Source organism: Gallinula chloropus (genome assembly GCF_964237585.1).
Source record: "Gallinula chloropus genome assembly, chromosome: 7".
NCBI lineage: Eukaryota > Metazoa > Chordata > Aves > Gruiformes > Rallidae > Gallinula > Gallinula chloropus.
Window position 1 is genome coordinate 31,112,865 of NC_140092.1, and position 18,255 is coordinate 31,131,119.

The 18,255-nt window shown below is 44.9% G+C and overlaps 1 protein-coding gene across 1 annotated transcript in view; it reads right to left on the reverse strand.

Annotated features, from left to right (window-relative positions):
• MTNR1A (melatonin receptor 1A) overlaps positions 1-15,127 on the reverse strand; it is a gene marked incomplete at both ends in the record, with an annotated part of 57,379 nt that extends 42,252 nt beyond the window's left edge. The window contains one exon of the mRNA XM_084266915.1: positions 14,935-15,127. Within this exon, the coding sequence (XP_084123041.1) occupies positions 14,935-15,127 (193 nt within the window). The remainder of the gene's footprint in view (positions 1-14,934) is intronic.
• Positions 15,128-18,255: the final 3,128 nt, after the last annotated feature.

Genomic DNA, 18,255 nt, shown 5'->3' on the forward strand with positions numbered 1-18,255 from the left:
TGCTCAGAAATTTAGTATTCAATATATTGACACAGACTGAAAGAGAAAGGTCACTTCTGAACTTTGAGTATGGATATAGAGTCAATGAAGTCTACAGAGGACTGGGAAGATGGTTCTGGAAGACAATAAGGAAAAGGGCAACCGATGCCCTTTCACTAGAACTTCAATAGCCGATTTTTTTAAGTCTGATGTTCTGAAGGAGCACAAACAACAACATTGGAGAGCTTGCTGCCATTTATTGTTGAAGAGCTGGAAAACAACCTAAAGTTGCTTGAAAACTCCAGAGAAATAAAGGGCAAGAGAAAATGACAAAATGAACTATGCCCACTTACATTTATTATTCAGTACTTCAGAGCATTCTAGAAAACACAGTTTTGTTTTAGTTATGAGCAGCAAAATGTTCCATTATCCTTGTCAGATAATGAAGAGATAGGAGAACTGAATCAACTGGGTTTCTTTAATGCTGCAATTTAAACTGATCAGGAGCCATGTGGAATCAAGATGTCCTGAAGAAAAGGTCCTTCTGGAAAGCTTCATTGTGACAAGGATTATGATGGGCTCTAGTACCATGGCCATCCATTTCTCACAGACAGTACAGCGGTATCCTTGAAGTAGCTGTACTGCTCTGCATGGTGGCTGAAGATAACTCCAAGTTGGAGCTAAAAACTAAGTTGAATAATTATTACAACCAGTAAATTAATTTCAAGGCAAATATGTCAGGCTACTTATCAAAATCATGATACGTATCAAATGATATTAACTGAAAAAAACCTCAACCCAAGGTGTTCTGTGCTCTGATGAGTCCAATTCCTTTTCTAAGAGCAAGAGAAATAAAAGCAAGCAAGAAAGCATGAGAGAGAAGAGCACCATTTGGAGATTGGTAGCTGAATGACCCCCTGTGGACTAAAGTGAGCTTGAATGACAGAGAGCGTGAGGTGAAGCCCTGCCTGTCAACCATAAGTAGTATATTAACTACAGCTGTAATCACCGTCTGGGGTGTTGGGTGTCTAGTCCTGAGAACAGTCTCCAGTAGAAGAGACAGATTCCAGCCCTAAGTAACCATGTTACTCTGCATATGCAGAGACTGGTAGCTTACTTCTAATAACTTCACATTTAGACCTGTGAGGGGAAGATTGATTTTAGGATCACTGTCTGACGAGTGTCCTACTATAGCTGACACATCAATCTAACTTTCCCAGCAATACTGCATTTATTAACCTATCAGCTCATGTGACTCTTTCTTACCTCAGTAGAGACTTGGAGTTTCAGAATACACAAAGCATACTTCACAGATTATCATTGGACAGTCTTTTATTTCCAGTAACATTCCAACATACTAAAAGTATCCATTTTTAGTGTTTCTGGAAAAAGTAGTTGGTCACATTTGTACTTATGGCATGAATATGTAGAAGTGCTCCTACAAAATGTTAGCAAATATATCTTCAGAATGGGTTTTAGCTTAAATTAAACATATACTGGAGCTGCCACCCAGTGTTACTACTGGAAATTCCATTTACTTCATTGGAATACCTGTGTAAGAGAGTGGACCAAAAAACATCACAAGCAAAATCATGATTTGGAGATTTATTTGCAAGGCAAGCAATTTCCATGGTTTTAAGTAAAGTCAGCAACCTTTCTGTCCTGTCATCACAAGGAATGGTCGGCAATTCAAGAGACAGAAATGGGTGAAATCTTTGGGAAATTTGAATCCGATCAAGAATTTTTTTAATAGATATAGGGACAGGAGATAATATGCATATCTGGATAGAAGCAAAAAATCTTAGAACTCAATCCACTGCTTTGGTTGTACTCTGTGAAGCACAAGAAAGATGTGCTCAGGCAGCTAGACTCCAGCAAGCATTTCAGCAACAAAGCCCTGTCACCAGAATAGCTTGAGAAAAGAAAAAGACCCACTAGAAAAGCTTACAGTGAAGAGATGCATCACTGTTGTGACAAATGGGATACCCCAGTACAAAACAAGCACCAACAACAAGCAGACTGCAAATTCTACATCTCTTAGGTTGCTTCAATGTGGCTTATTTCCCTCTTCTTTTTTTTTTTTTTTTTTCCATTCATACTTCTGCATTTACATGTTTGTCAGAGTCAGACGTATCTTTAGGGCATGTTTTAGATAATGATTGCTGCAAGCAGGATTAACAAGGTGCAAGTGCAAGCTTTATTCAAATAAATAACCTCCCCAGATTGTCACTAAGTATGCATTACCAGGAATAATTGCAAAAAGCAGCCCTCAACCTCCTTTTAAAATGCTGGTATTTGTAATGCCCCTAAGAACATTGCAGCATTTCAGTATTCTATTATTACAGAGTGTATAAAAAACAGCTTTCAGAGAATGTGTAATGGATCCCATAAGGGAGAGACCCAAGTCAATAACAGCTCTAAAACAAGAGCCTTTCAGACAAAACCTGACAGAACTATCCTCAATGGAAAAATGCAGAGAATAAAGAAAAAAAAAAAGAAGAAAAAGAAAAAACCACCTTCAGCAGCAAACAATTTAACAAGGGTAGTGCAAAGTTAGTCTTCAATATGGGAGTGGTCCTCTTCATGCCATCTTCAGCATAATACCCGTTGGGCATGGATTGTCCAAGAAAAAGTGCAAATGTATGATGAGCAGAAGCAGGAGAAAATCCTAGGAATGTCAAAAAATAATCGGACAGAGGTTTGGTGTGTTAGATACAAAATATTGCTGGAGGACAGCATCTATAAACAAAACAAGTATTATGCCATAAAAGATATGAAAATCAAGGCAGGTTTCCAACAAACAACAAAATGTTCATAGTTGACCATCTTATCAGGCACTGCAGAGATTCCCAGCAGTGGGATACACTGAATGGGCAAGAGAAAATGTAATTTGAACAACTGCAAAAAACAGGAGTAGGATGAACACAAATTTATAAGAGATGCTGTAAAAGAAATGCCCAACTGTTTGCTAAAAACAATCTTTGAAAGGGTTTGCTGCAAGAAAGTGCAAGAAAATCCGACTGCATTTTAAGCTCTCCATGAGGAATTTAATATATGCTAAGATGCAAACTTGTTTCTGATGTGTTCTCCATACTTACCAGTACACAGAGGAGATGAAAAGCTTTCTTATGTAGCCTGGTGGGGATTATTGTGTTAACTCTGTAGTTCTGGACAGTTACATGCAGAATAATTGGACTAAATTTGGCCAGCGAAAGCTATGTTTACGTGAACACTCACGAACACAAAAGTCCCAGTGGGAGCTGTTTCAATAAGCATGAATTATAGAAATATTGCTGTTCTAATTTAAACCACAAACTAAACCTGCCACCTGTGTGTAGGTGGAGGAAAGATAAGGAAACAGTACTCTCCGTCCTCCCTGTCAGACATGCTGAATATTGTTCCCTACCATATGAGAGAGCCACATTTCTAGAGAGACTGTGCATGCTCACAGACAATATACAAAACTATGTTGCAATGTGCCAATAGATGCTGGTAAGGCAAAAAAAAAAAACAGAAAAAGAAAATTAAAAGGTACTTTCTGCAAAAAACCCCAAATAATTAGGAGGAAATGTTTCTGGACACATCTATATATGTAAATTCATAAATTAAACCCCTCGGGGGTTGGGGGAGGTGAAGGAATGTGTTCCCCCCCATAGACTGGCTCTCCAAGGAGAAAAAGTAGGTGTAAGAAGTGTAATTATTAGTAATTTCCAATAGATGGCTCCTGAAGTACAGAGACAATAGCAACACTGAGATCAGTTTAGCAACCAACAAGTTTATCATATCATAAAAGTCAATATCACAAAGTACACCACAGTGATAACCCTGACCCAGTTCATGGCGATGGCAACCAGCGCAACAGGGGGCACACACTGCAGGCACGGTGATGTGTAACGCAGCGCTGCGAGCAAACACCACAGCTCTGAGAGAGGGTGAATCAACATCATGACCAGCAACTATTTACCTAGGATAATGAATTACAAATTTGTTTTAACACACTCTGGTCAGACCTGTTGTTATCTCAACTGTTCAAGCCCCATGTTGCGTGCCAAAAAGGGCTGTCATGGTGTAACCCCAGCTGGTAACTGAGCACCACACAGATGTTCATTCACTCCTCTTCCTCTCAAGGGGATGAGGGAGGGAATGAAAAAAAATTAATGGGTTGAGCTAAAGACAATTTAATAGGGTAACAAAGGAAGTTAATAATAATAATAATAATATATAATATAAAACAAGTGATACACAAATGCAATTGCTCACCACATGCAGAAGGAAAAAAGAAACGGGATGCCCAGTGTATTTCTGAGCAGTGATCCCACCTCCTGGCTGGCCTCCCCAGTTTTATCCAGATGATACTATAAGGTCAGGAATATCTCTTTGGCCAGGGCTGTCCTGGCTGTGTGCTCCCAGCTGCTTCTGCACGTAGCATGGAATGGGAAGCTGAAAAGTCCTTGACTTGATGTAAACGCTACAACTACCTAGCAACAACTAAACCATCAGTGTGTCATCAATGTTATTCTCATCCCAAATACAAAACAGAGAACTATACCAGCTACTAAAAAGAAAATTAACTCTATCTCAGCCAAAACCAGAACAAGGGTCTTTTGTGTCTTCTTTATTCTCTGGGCTGTACTTGAAACATCAATTCTCAGACTTCAGAGTTTATATGCCTACTATACATGAAATTATAAGTGGCTTCCCTCAAGGCACCCACCTCAGGATGCACAGATCAGGCACTTAAGAGTACAATGACCCTGATCTGCAATCAGCTTTATTGCAAGGGTATCAGTGATCCAACAAAAATCTGTTTCTTACTCCAAAGTTGTGGTAAAGACTTCTCTGACGAATGCACTTTGGGTTTAAGACTGTTAGTAATACAGCAGCCTTCTTACTCCTGGGCCAGCACTGCAGCCAAAAAGGTGAGAGGAGATAGGCACTGACCTTCATAAGAGGTTTGCTACAGATTTCAGTAAAACCAGGATTTTGCTTTTAGGGATGGTATTTCCAGAGATGAGCCATACTCCTGGGGTAGTGCTCTTACAGAAGAGGAAAGGTTATTTTGTAAATTGACTAATAGAATTTGATATCTGTCTTTTTTGGGCTAGCAAAATGACAGCTAAGCGATGATGTTTTTATTCTCCTCTCTTGTTACAAGAATAGAGATGTTAAGTAACATGGGTACAGCAGCACAAGCATCTAAACTGACAGAATATATATTTAGGTGGTGAGACTAGCCCTCTTGAGTTGAAATAAGGAGCTCTAACTTAAAGTAAAGGATTTGAAAGGATTTGTATTAACACCTACTACACCTGGAAACTGAACTCAAGGAGCCAAACTCAATACAAAACTGGGAGAAGTGGCTGACACACCAGAAAGCTATGCTATCATTCAGTGACACCTAGACAGGCTGCAGAGTTGGGCAGAGATACCTAATGAAATTCAACAAAGGCAAGTGTAGGGTCCCATACTTAGGTAGGAATATCCCAAAGCAAAGTACAGGTTAGGAGTTGCTGGAGTTGACCTCCTGGAAGCAGCTCTGTGAAGAAGGACCCTGGAGTCCTGGTATACAAGTTAAGCATGAGCCAACAATGTGTCCTCATGGTCAAAAAGGCCAATGGTATCCTGGAGTGCATTCAGATGAGTGCAGCCAGCAGGTCGAGGGAGGATATCCTCCCCTTCTACTCTGCCCTGGAGAGGCCACATCTGAAGTACCATGTCCAGTTCAAGACAGACAGGGATCTACTGGAGAGAGTCCAGTTTAGGGCTACAAAGACAATGGACTGGGACATCTCTCTTAGGAGGAAAGGCTGAGACAACTGGGTCTGTTTAGCCTGGAGAAGGTGGAGATGGCATCTTATCAACACTTATAAATATCTAAAGGCGGATGACTAGAGGAAGGGACCAGATTCTCCTCTATGGTGCCCAGTGACAGGACAAGGGGCAATAGGCACAAACTAGAACAGAGGAAGTTCTGTCTCAGTATAAGGAAAAAATTCATTATTCTGAGGGTGGCCAAGCACTGGAACAGACTGCCCAGAGAGGTCATGGAATCTCCTCTGGAGATATTCAAAACCCTCTGGGATGCAATCATGTGCAACCCGCTCTAATTGATCCTGCTTTAGCAGGGGGTTGGACTAGATGATCTCCAGAGCTCCCTGCCTACCCCTACTGTTCTGATTAAGAGAGTCTCTTTCAATCCTTTGTTCTAAGTGAGAACTAATTCAGTAACACAGACCCAGGGAAGGGTGGCAGATGTCATACAGCATAACAGAAATGTGGAAAAGAACTGAGGTTTTGTAAAGTCCATAACCTGCATGTGAGGTGTAGACATTACAGTGTATTACAATACTCAAATGACAGAAGGCAGACCCTAGAATTACAGACCTGGGGTAATCTGGAAACACAACATTTAATGGAAATAATCACTATAATTCAGAACGTGTTAATGCAAAATACCCATAAACTGTTAATAAAAACAGGTGCAGAGTTTATTTCTAGGCCATTAATTCTTGATCCAAAGTGAACAAAACTGCATCTGAAGTAAACAATTTATACAAAATTTGATCCTCCATAATATGTAAGTTCTATATGTTAAACAACATACAGTCTCAAAGTCTGTGAATGCTGTTACTCAAGAAATATATATATATATAGGCAGCTAAAGGAGTATAAAAAGGGATTGCAATTCTTCATTTTATGAATGACTTTGTGGTGTTTGACTGAAGGGGCAAATAGTGGCTATTAATGAAGAAAATTCATATAAAGAGGAGAACCTTCAATTCAGTATCTCAAACACAAAAAATATCCATACTCTAACTGTATTGGGCTAAGAATACTCTTTCGCCTCTGAGAATGAAATCACTTCTTTTGTCCCCACCACAGACAGGAAGGAGTCTGTATCCTTAAAAATCATGACTAAGGAGTAGAAAACTTCTCATCAGTCTGGAAAACAGGAACATCAAATGAAATCCATAGCTGCTACCAGAGGGGCAAAGAAAATCCATGATTCTTCCCCAAAACGTACACAAAGGCAGGTATCTGCTAAAACTTCTCTAGGGTGTGACTGGATTCCAATTTTAAAGGCTGATCACAGAATTGTAGGGTTTGGACTGACAGAAAATCATTGATTCCAACCCCTCTGCCAAAGCAGGTTCCTTAGGACAGATTGCACGGGTAGGAGTCCAGACAGGTCTTTAATATCTCCAGAGAAGGAGACTCCACCACCCCTCTGCCCCTTCATCACTTTGGCCAACTGCTCTACAGTTGGCCATCTTGCCTGGCTAAACAATGTAGTTGTGACTAGCACTAAAACCACACAATGTTATCATTCAGGTGCAGCTGAGACAACCAACTGGCTTCACATAATACCAAGCACCAAGGGAGCATCTGACCTCTGCCAGTTCAGGGGCACAGTTCCTCTGCTCAGCAACCTCTCCTTGAAGACCCATTAGTTTTGCTAACCTTACTTCTGCACCCCAAAAGAAAAGTCAAGGTGATACAAGAAAAACAGATCTTACAACTCAGCATCACGTGTATATATTATATAGAATGGGGTTTCTTGAGGCTTAAATGGAAAAATTACATATACCATCCAATTTACACAACGAAGGAAACTAACTAGGCCTTTCAAGGGTGTGGACATTACAAATAAGGTATAATTAACTTGAAACCATCCATAAACCTTTCCAGCTGCTTAGTATGTGTTTGAGTACAGAATTCCAGTGCTTGGCCACACACTCTGGGGTTTCAAATCAGCTGTTTCTGTTTTCTCTTTTGTTTTAGAAAGCAGAAGTTCGGAGAGATTAGAGACTCCAAGTGAACCACCGAAGGACTTTTTTACACGGAGTAGTAAAGATGGAATGGAAAAGATGTATTGCCCCTGATAAAAAAACTTCAGTACACCTAATTCAAGTCCCAAACTTCTGTACAGGACTCAGACAATCAAGAGCTGCTTCATCAAAAAGGTAATTACTATTCCTTAAAAAGCATATCTATACTGTATGACCTGGTACTGTATTAGTTCACTTAGGAAAAAACTGAGCTGAATCATGGAATGGTCAGGGTTGGAAGGGACCCCAGGGATCACAGAGCTCCAACCCCCCTGCCACAGGCAGGGACTCCAACCTCCAGGCCTGGAGCTACACAAGGTCACCCAGGGCCCCATCCAACCTGGCCTTGAACACGCACAAGGATGGGGCACCCACCCCCTCTCTGGGCAGCCTGTTCCAGCACCTCACCACTCTCTCTGTAAAGAGCTTCCCCCTAATATCTAATCTAAACCTTTTCTCCTTTAGCTTTAATCCATTCTCCCTTGTCCTGCCATTGTCTGCCCTTTTAAAAAGCTGATTCCCCTCCTGTTTCTCTGCTCCCTTCAGGGACTGGAAGGCTGCAATGAGGTCCCCCCACAGCCTTCTCTTCTCCAGGCTGAACAAGCCCAGCTCCCTCAGCCTCTCTTCATAGGGGAGGTGCACCAGTCCTCTAATCATCTTTGTGAACCCCCTCCAACAGTTCCACATCTCCCTTGTATTGTGGGCCACAGATCTGAACACAGTACTCCAGATGGGGCTTCACAAGGGCAGAGTAGAGAAGGAACACTAAATTCTTTCCCTTCTGGTGCAAGTTGTTTCTTTATAGAAGCACTATGTGTTTGCCTTCTCTTTATGAATGGTGAACTTCACTTAAATCAAAACAAGAACTGTAGAACTTGAAACTTTGTACCCTTACTAGTCAGTTATCACCACAAAACTATGTAGAAGCTACAGAAGTCACTATATAAAGGCTGTAAACAGGCTTACTTATACCATAGCTTCTGTTCTACTTGAAAAAGATTAAGCAGTTTTCAGAATGCTTATCATCTGAATTTAAGATGGTTTTTTGGTATATTTTATCCATTCTTAAAACTAAGAAAGAAGATAATCAGACCTTTTTTCTGTCATACAAGGTAGGAACTTTGAGTATCCTGCTAAACTGTAAAAACACCCATCTTTGTGGCTTTAGGAGGGCTAGATTTTCAAAGAAAACTTCAGGAGCAACACATGTATTGTAGTCCCAAGCATTGCTCAACTACACATTAAATACATGCTTGTTTGTTCATTAAATAAGCAAACACTAAAACATTACTAAATTATGTTCTGTTACCCTGAAGAATTCTTAGTAATGCCTGTCCTCCTGAAACAGAGGTTGGTAATTGTTTCTCAGGAGTGGCAAATGTGGAATTTGAGGCAGCTCACGGATGTGAGCAGAAGAAAAACTGCCAACAGCAAGGGTGACAAGGTTCTTATTGAGGCTGCAAAATTAAACTGTGATGCACAGCATTGAATTGACACTGCAACATTTTTATTGCCCTAGGAAAGCAAACCTCATTGTAGAAACAGAACAGACATTGTCATATCAGCACTGGGTGCCTATTGTTGGTAGCTTTTTCTGGCACTACAGGAGGCTTGCTGATGATGTCTTATGCTATAGAGACAAAGTATCTATGAAGACAGATGAGTGGATAGTGTAAAAAGAAACAGAAAATACAAGAGTAGAAGCAGATCAGAAATTTCTAATGAAAAGATCTAATGAAAAGATTAAAGATTAACCCATCTAAGAAAAGGGAGAATCCCTCAAAAAATAAACTTAATGGATGGCAAATAGTATAGCATCTCAGTACCATTGTCTGCTGGCAGCAGCAAACTAGAAAAAGTAGTGCCTCAAAGCTTGAGAATGCCCAATCTTGCAGAAAGAATAAATAGCAGAGTTTGACAGACGTATTAGTAAGAATAGTGTGTTAATTATTTTAAATGCCCAACTTTACCTTTGGCCACTGACAGCACAGTGCCATTTAAACAGGTTTCTGAAGTAAACATTTGATTCAGTAAATTATTCAATCAAAACCAGACTGAGGAACGGCTTTATTTAAACTGCATTTTTATGCTCAGTTCTGTTCAGGAATTGGCAAAGTTCAGCATCTCCACTAGACATTTTCCCTCCTCCCAAACAGCTTACCATTTTTAATACTGGAAGTTATTCATGTCTGAAATAATGTTCATTGCCACCAACATCTCAGTTTTCATCAGAACCCTGAATCTGTGCTACAACTTCATCTTCTACAAGTTATCTCCCTTGAGTCAAATATTTTTCGGGCTACCCGTTTTCTCTTGCATCACAAGAAGTCCAATGGCCACCTGTGACAAAAACAATGACACCGTTAGTCTGATTTCACAACAGCAGTTTTCATTTATTAGCTAAAACAATCTTTAATAGAGCATTTAACATCATGATTTTAAAACTTAAACCAAAACATCATCAAGAACAATCGTATTCTTAAAAGGCTGATGAGATGTCCAATCTGATTATCAAAAGATAGTTCCATTCTGATATGTAAAATTTGGGTTTTTAGAAAATGCACTAAGAGGGGAACTCACTCCAACTAGATTCTTACGCTGCTCAAACCAAAACCCAGGGCCAGTTTGAAAAGCCTCCCAAATAAAATTCTTACTGATAACTTCCACCCCCCAGCTCTGTAATGGCTGTACCATTTAATATTGGTTTAAAAAAAATAATAATCATAAGTATCAGAGTTCCTCAATTCTTCCGTAAGTGACTTCACCCATCATACAGATTTTGGTCAAGGATTACTCTTGAGATCATTATTTTGAGCACTCAGAGAGCTGTCTTTACAGAACTGTTTGGACTTAATGCAGATGAGGAAGATCTAGCAAGCAAACATTGTTTTCTCCCCTCTTTCATTGCCATCTCATTCAGAAAAGTAGTTAACACACATACTTAAGTTTAAGCATGTGCACAGCTCCAGTGAAGTTAACTTTATCTTGCTGCTCTGTAGGGCCCTGGGGCATCAGCAATGTCAGACTTACTCACTGGTAATAAAAATCAGTTTTAGCAACAAAACACTTGGGTAAAAGACATGAGAAACTGGGAAAAAGTATAAAACCCCAAATGCACCTAACACAGACAAGAGATGGGTGAGAAGGGGTGTGAATGCAGCTTTCTGCCTTGATGCTAGTTAGTGCTAGTTACCAGCTTGGTACCAGCTCCTGCATATCCCAACTAGTGTCAGGTGTTAGCAGACAGGACAGGCACAGAAAGGCATGGGTGAGACTGCTGGGGCTCTTCTTGACTGCTGGAGGTTCCTTCCAACACAGGGGTGGGTTGGAGGGGTAGTCAGGGCACCTTTAGACCTCAGCACGTAAAGTACCCAGGAAAACCCAACCCATCAGGCCAAGAGAACAGTGTCAAAAGGAAAAGAAAGAAGAGGTGTAATAGCACTCAAGGGAGCCTTCTTTATTGACCCTAAGAATGGTCCAGTCCTGCAATCACTGAATATCCAAATCCCCCATCAAAATGACAGGTGCATGTTAACTAACATTTTAACATAACAAGCAGTAAATTAATCTCTACAGTCAGAGATTTACAACTGCTCCCTCACCTTGTTCTTGATGCATTGTTTTTCTTAGTGTGGGTAACAACAAAGGCATAAGGATACTGAGCAGTCATTGAATTTGTGAGAAACCTTACATAAATCACTTTAAATGATCTCTTCACTTTTCTGAGACATTGGTAGTTTCAAGCAAAAACTCCACTTGTTGCCAAAAGTCCTAATGGTTCTTTAATCCACCTTCCCTCAGGCTAGTTATTTCATCTTTTCAGGGTGGAACTGTTGAATGACCTTTTTTCTGATCTATGAATATGAGCACTTGAAAACAAGACACATTAGGATGATTTACACCCAACTTTTTAAAATGAGCTAACCTCATTCCTTTTCATAATTAATTGTTAAAAGAAAGCACATCAGTTTAAAGTTCAAGCTGCACGAATGTGCTATCAAGAGATGGGCATGAAAATCCTTATGCCTTGAATGTTTCCCTTGAACTTTGTTTCAAAGTTAAAAGATCACAGACATCATAAACCAAATTCAGTCTCTGTGTAGGCCAGCACTGAATTGCAGCTTTTCCCCCTCAGAACTGAATTGGTGTCAGGTGCCTGTCAGGTTACGAAGTCACCATAAAGAAAAGAAACAGACCAGAACTATGAAACTTATTACAAGTCAAGTACATTAAATAAAAGAGGATCCTACCAGTGGCATCATCAGCTTCTGTGTCTAGAAGAACATCTACTGAAGCCATGCTTGTGACTATGAAGGAGCCTGTAGTATCAGACACTCCTCGCTTGCTGAGAAAAACTTCTTTGAGATACTGACTTCTCTGCTTTGATCAGTGTCTTTTACTAACCTTCTGACTGTCAGGAAGGTTACACCACATGTTGAGAAGGTTTTTCTAGACCTTCCTACTACTCCCCAATGCACTTTATTTAATCATAAATCCACAGGTTCAATTTGTAGTTATCTTCCAAAAATATTTATAAAATAGAGAGTGGGACAGAGATGCAAGATGTTTTCCCCCACCAAATCCACCTTTTGGGTAAAGTGTTAAATACTCCTTATTCTGATAGTCCTCTCTTGCAAAGAAGGAAGAAAGTCTTCAGTGAGATACTTTTTCTTCAGGAGGCATCTTCTGTTCCTCCCTGACCTTTTTCCAGTAGAATTTTCATCCTGTGTCCTTTTTTCTCAATAAATGTGCCAGCAAGAGACTTATTAACATAGTTTGTTGTAAAATCAGAAGTTTCTTTCTTATTACAGCTCTGTAAAAAGTTGTAACTGTCTTTATAATTAGCAAATTACAAATTAGTTGTATGTATAAATCATTATTTTCAATGTAGTATCTTCCTGCATAATCTGAATTAGTATAAACAAGATTTAGGAAACTTTCTTCTTCATACTCACAAATAATAGGCTAGGGTTTTCTAAACACTTATGCCTCATCATAAGTTTACTCACCTGAGTAACCACTTCTTAATTCAAGGCCAAGTTTAATAATGGTGCTCATGTAAGTAAAGTTATGCCCGGGCATAGGCTTCTGCAGGATTAGCCAAAACCAATTTGCATGCCTTTTTGAAGCTTATTAATTATGTTCTCTCCAATGGTTCCTTTTATCCATGTACTAAAAAATACCTTTATTTTGAAGAAAAAAGGTACTTTAAAACTTGTCATTTTCACCCTAAACCAGACTATATACTATTTCCCATCTTGTACCAAGTGTCTATTTATTTTAATGAATCCTTAATTTCAGAGGGTAAGTCAGTATCTAGTTCACATTCCAGCCTAAAATAATTCACATTCAGAAGAATTCTCTCCTCCCCTAGCTGTAGGAGATAACTATTGCCAGTTTGCTGCAGTTGTGAACATCCACTATGACAGAAAAGGCAAGAATGAGAAATGCAGTAAGAATGAGCGAGTGAGCACGTGTTGGGATTCAAGGGGGATTATGTGAGATCTACAGTACAGAATATGCACATGCATAGAGCCCAGTGATTCAGCTATGTTTCCAGAAAACAGGCCCCACATTTATTCCCCAGACGTTTTTGTAATGCAAACTCCCCACAGAAGAGCCCAGGTATATATTTAGTAATGAAGGGGGAGAAGAATATCAATCACTCTTTTTCCCCAGCGTAGCCCCAGTAACACGCCTATCTCAACCCCCTTCTCCCACCATCTGTACATCTCCCAGGGAACTAGGGAGCGATGACTTGGATTTCTGGAGTTTGACTCTCCTCTCATAGCATCGTGATGTGTAACCCTGCCAGCTCCATGAATGAAACTTCTGTCAATGAAACCCAGAAGAGAATTCACATCAGTGGCAACCATAGGGAAGAAAAATATAGATCTTAGTCTCTGTTTTGATCCTGTGGCTTGGCATTCCACTGTGGCCAAGTAAAGCTGAAGCATACCATCCGTTTGTATCACCTGACTTAACCTTAGAAAGTTAAACATGACACCATTTGCCCGAGTCCACTATTAGCCACCTTTATCAGACTAGCTTACAGCAAAGCTCAGGCTTACATTCCCCTCAGATGAATTTTAAACCACTAGCTAATGATCTTAGTGGAGTTATAACAAAGAACCTGACAGCCAGTTGTGTGTGTGTGTGTGTGTGTGTGTGTGTGTGTGTGTGTAGGGAAATAAATAATAAAAGCAGCATCTCAGTTGTCAGGGAGTGAAATTCTGCTTCCATTATCAATGCAGCTCTCTCCACACGCTCCCATGGTTTTTTTTTCAATGAAAGATGCATAGGGTTTGAGTGCACAGATCTGGTACACGTGCGCAGCAGCTGGTCTGACATGATAAAGCAGAATGAATCTGAAGAAGTTCCTGCCTGTCTGACCAATAATCCGTGAACTAAGAGGGATTTACTCAATAGACCATCACAGAATATATCCTGTCAAAATTAAAGATTTATTTTCAAAAAAAAAAAAACCCCACCAAAACAAACGTGACCAAATCTGTTTTCTGTCAGATGTTTCCCATTCCCCAAAGACCTGGACAGCAAGTAGGAGGTGAACAAAGAAAATTAAATGACTGCCTCAGGGTGGGGCTTTTTTTTTCCGAATCCTGCTATGTCTGTAAGTTAGTGTTTGCTTGATTTGAAGCTCCAACCATTATATCTGTGACTGGAGACGCTTCTGCAACTCAAAGAGAATCGATCAGATGAATAGCACCCAGTACGCGGAGACACAAGCTGCATGCACAGCGGCATCCCCAGTGCCATGTCTAAATCCCATTCTCAAAATCAGGCTCACTCGCCTTTCTTTTTTTGCTAGGTGAGAACTGTCGAGAGCTAAAAATAGCACCACGATTCGGTGGCGGGAGCTAAAAATACCCTTACCCGCTCGATCACCGACTCGGCAGGGAGGATGAAGAAGCCCTTGGCAGCTGTCACAGCCGGTAACCGCTGGCTGAGGATGAATGCGAGGAGTGCCCAGCCCTGGAGTTGCGCGCCCAGGCAAAGTTTTGCCGGCAGACGACAAGGCTACGGGGCTGCGCCCCACAGCTGCGATCCCACAGCCCACCCCACCCCACCCCGGGCGGTCCCCCCGGGCCCCCCCGCCGCCCCTTACCCGGGTTCCGCAGCTTCTTGTTGCGATAGACGGAGAGAATGACCAGGAGGTTCCCCAGCAGATCCACCACGATGGTGAAGATGAGGATAGCGGCCAAGGTGGAGGTCACCCAGGGCGGGCGGCGAGGGGGGCCCTCGGCCGGCGGGTCCCGCGGGAGGACGGAGCTGTTCAGATCGCTCCCGTTCACTCTCATCTTGCCGCCGCCTCCCCCAAAGGCTAAGACGGCTGCCGGCGGAACGGGGGCGCCCGCCAGCGCTGCTTCCCGCAGAGGTCGGGTCGGGGGGTCCCGGCCACAGCCGCCCCTCCGCCGCGGGGTGGTTGGGTGGGTGGGCCGCCCCCCCCACCACACCTAGGGCGGAGCGGGGCTGGCGGGAGCGGGGCTGGCGGGAGCGGGCACTCCTCCCATGGCCGCCACCGCCGCTCCGGCAAGGAAGTTTCCCCGAAGTGTGCATGTGCCGCGGCGGGACACTTTTATAGCCTCCCCCGCTCCTCCCGCCCCGCCCGCCGCCGCCGCCACCGCTGCCGCCAGGTGACACCGAGCCGCCCCCGCGCCGGCACGTGCGCGGCCGGGGGTTCCAGCTGCCGCGCCGCGGCGGCGGCGGCGCCACAGCGCCCCCTCGCGGTTCCCGCCCGGCCCGGCGCGGCGGCCCCATTCACGCCCGCGCCTCGCTTCCCCCCATTCATGCGCCCGGCCGCTCCATTCAGCGCCCGGCCGCTCCATTCAGCGCCGGCGGGAGCGGTGGGGAATCGCTGTCTGCGCTGCTCTGGCTTGCGGCGCTCGCGGCTATTTTTAGCTCCCCTGCCGCCTCTTAATTAGGCGTGCGCCGATCTCCCTGCCCCTCCTCCCCCGTCTTTATTTAACATCGCACTCGCACGGTAACGTGAGCGCGGCGAGAAACCCCCCGTCGGGGAGCGGGTCGGCGCTGCTATAAAAAGCTCCTCGCGAAGCCGCGCTCGCTGCGGGCGGGAGGGAGGGGGGGGGGAAGGGGAGGAGGGGGCGTCTGAGGACCCGCGTCCCCAGAGCACCACGTGCCGCCGCTGCACGGGGGTGGCGGAGGGGGAGACACGCCGCCCCGCACCCCCCCTTTTTCCCTTCCTCCCCCACCCCCTCGGTAGCGCGGGCTGAGCTGCGCGCCGCAGTTACGAGCCCGGTGGGCTCTGGCTCTGCCGCTTCCAAAAACAGCGCGGAGGGAAGAGTGAGCTATTCCCAGCCGTGACGACGTGGAATGAATGGGGTACCCCCTCCCACCCTCGTGCGGTGGGTGTTGCGGTTCAAAAAACAACCCCCAAATAGGCACTTTCTTCTGACTGTAATAATGGCACCGAATCTGGTCGTTTGCGTGGTGTGAAGCTGTTTAAAATACCTGAGCAAACCGGGCATAGGAACTGCTCGCCTATTCAGGGTAGCAGCGGCTGGGAGCGGCCGTTCCCATTGTACTCCGCGAAGCACAGGGCTGCGGGCGCGATCCCTCCTGAAGCACTCGTAGGGGTACGGCGACTTGGGAGCACCCGAAACCTGGGCTGTTGTGGAGGGCTGAGGGAGCGGAGGGGTCCGCAGTAGGAGCGTATGGGCTCCTCCCGGGCGGCGCAGGCGAGGCGGCGCGCAAGAAGCGGCACTGCGCGGCTCTGCGCGGCTTCTGCGCGGGGCGGGAGAGGCTCCGGCTGCTGCCGCGACCGAGTCACGCAGCGCAACCTGCGCTCACCCGCCCGCTCCAGGGTCACGCTTCTGCTGGGAGTCCTTGGTGGTGAATAATTAAAGCCACCGTTACGAGCCGTTAAGACCCGTCATGACCAAGGGTGGCTTCGCCGCCCACGTTACGTAACGGCCGCGGGTGTGATAAGAAACCGGCGGCAGCGCGCCTGGGTCCGACCCTTCCCTCTGGGACCTAGGCGAAGGCGGCAGCGGCTGCTCGGACCCCCAGGCGCTACCGACGGCCGCGCTTTTACCCCAGGACTGAACCTCCTCTTCGGACCCTCCGGGGGCAGCCTGCCCGCCGCCACCTCCAGCGCAGCCGCGGAGAGGCTGGGCGGCGGCGAAGGGACCCCCGCCAGCCCCCCACGGGTGGGCTGGGCTGTAAGGGAGGTGGGTGGGAGGGAAACCCCGAGGTTCACGATTCACCCGGGGTTTTCTTGCAGCACCGCGGGCAGCGGAGCACGGAGCACAGCAGCTCAGCCTCCCGCTCTTGCGTGACAGCATCTGTCTGTTTTTTCCTCGTGGGAGAGCGCTGATTCGCCTGATCACTTAAACTGACTCTAAACCCGCTCAATATCCCGGCAGCGTGTCCTGTCTTTCCCCCGCTTCCCGCGATAAACAGCGCACCCGGGGAGATAGATGGCCCCGAGGAGAGCAAAGCCCATCCGGGGAGATAGAGAGCAGCAGCCCGCACTGGAGGGCAGTAGGTGCATTACCACCAGCCCCCACCACCCCCCTTCATCGCGGTGTCGCAGTCCCCGGGCAGAGGAAGGGGGCGGGGGATGCGCGCACTCTCCCAGCCCGGCCCCGGTCCGTTCTTCCCCTCTTGTAGGTGCTCTTGCGGAGAGAGAAAAGGCGAGGGTGCCTGGCTTTTAGGTGCATAAAAGAAGGTTATCAAACTGGGAGAGAAGACAAAAATAAGGAGGAGCCAATATCGGGGGGGGGGGGGGGGAAGGGGGAACGGGGGAACGGGGGGCATCATATCAGGGGCAGGTACACATGGAGACAGGCAGAACTGCCTTGCCTAGTCCTCAGTAGACCTCATCGGGTGTTTCAGTGGACGGGGAGGGGCTGCCCACAGAGAGTTGTGAAGTTTCACAAGGTCAGATATTTTTAACCAGAAGGTAGAGTAGCGATGAGGATCAGCCCAGAGTTTTGCTTCAAAGAAAGGGAATCTGGTCGTGAGGAGACTGCTGTCATCTGTCTCATTAGCTGGGATGTTCAGCCACACGTTCGGGATTTAGATCCACAGGGGAGTGGAGACATCACTCAGTCCTGCTTTAGTCTTGTGACAAGAGAGAACACTCTGCACAAAAGCTGCTTCTGCTGGCGAGAGCAGTGCTCAGGGAAGGGAATGCTTCCCGAAAAGGGAACTGGAGAGGTCCTAACAGAAAACCCTATGAGACCTCAGGGTGACCCAGCAAGGACCAAGATGCGTTGAGAACCCTTGTGCTATCTATCCCTCTGTGTGATAACTTTGCTTCCTGGAGAATGGGAACAGCATCATACTTGGCTCAGGGCTACCTTCCCATTTCTCCTGAGCTGTCCTCCTTTCACCTTGACAGGGACACCTCATCCTAGGAAACACTCTGCTTTTTAAGGTTTCACAGGTGTATACTCACATTTGG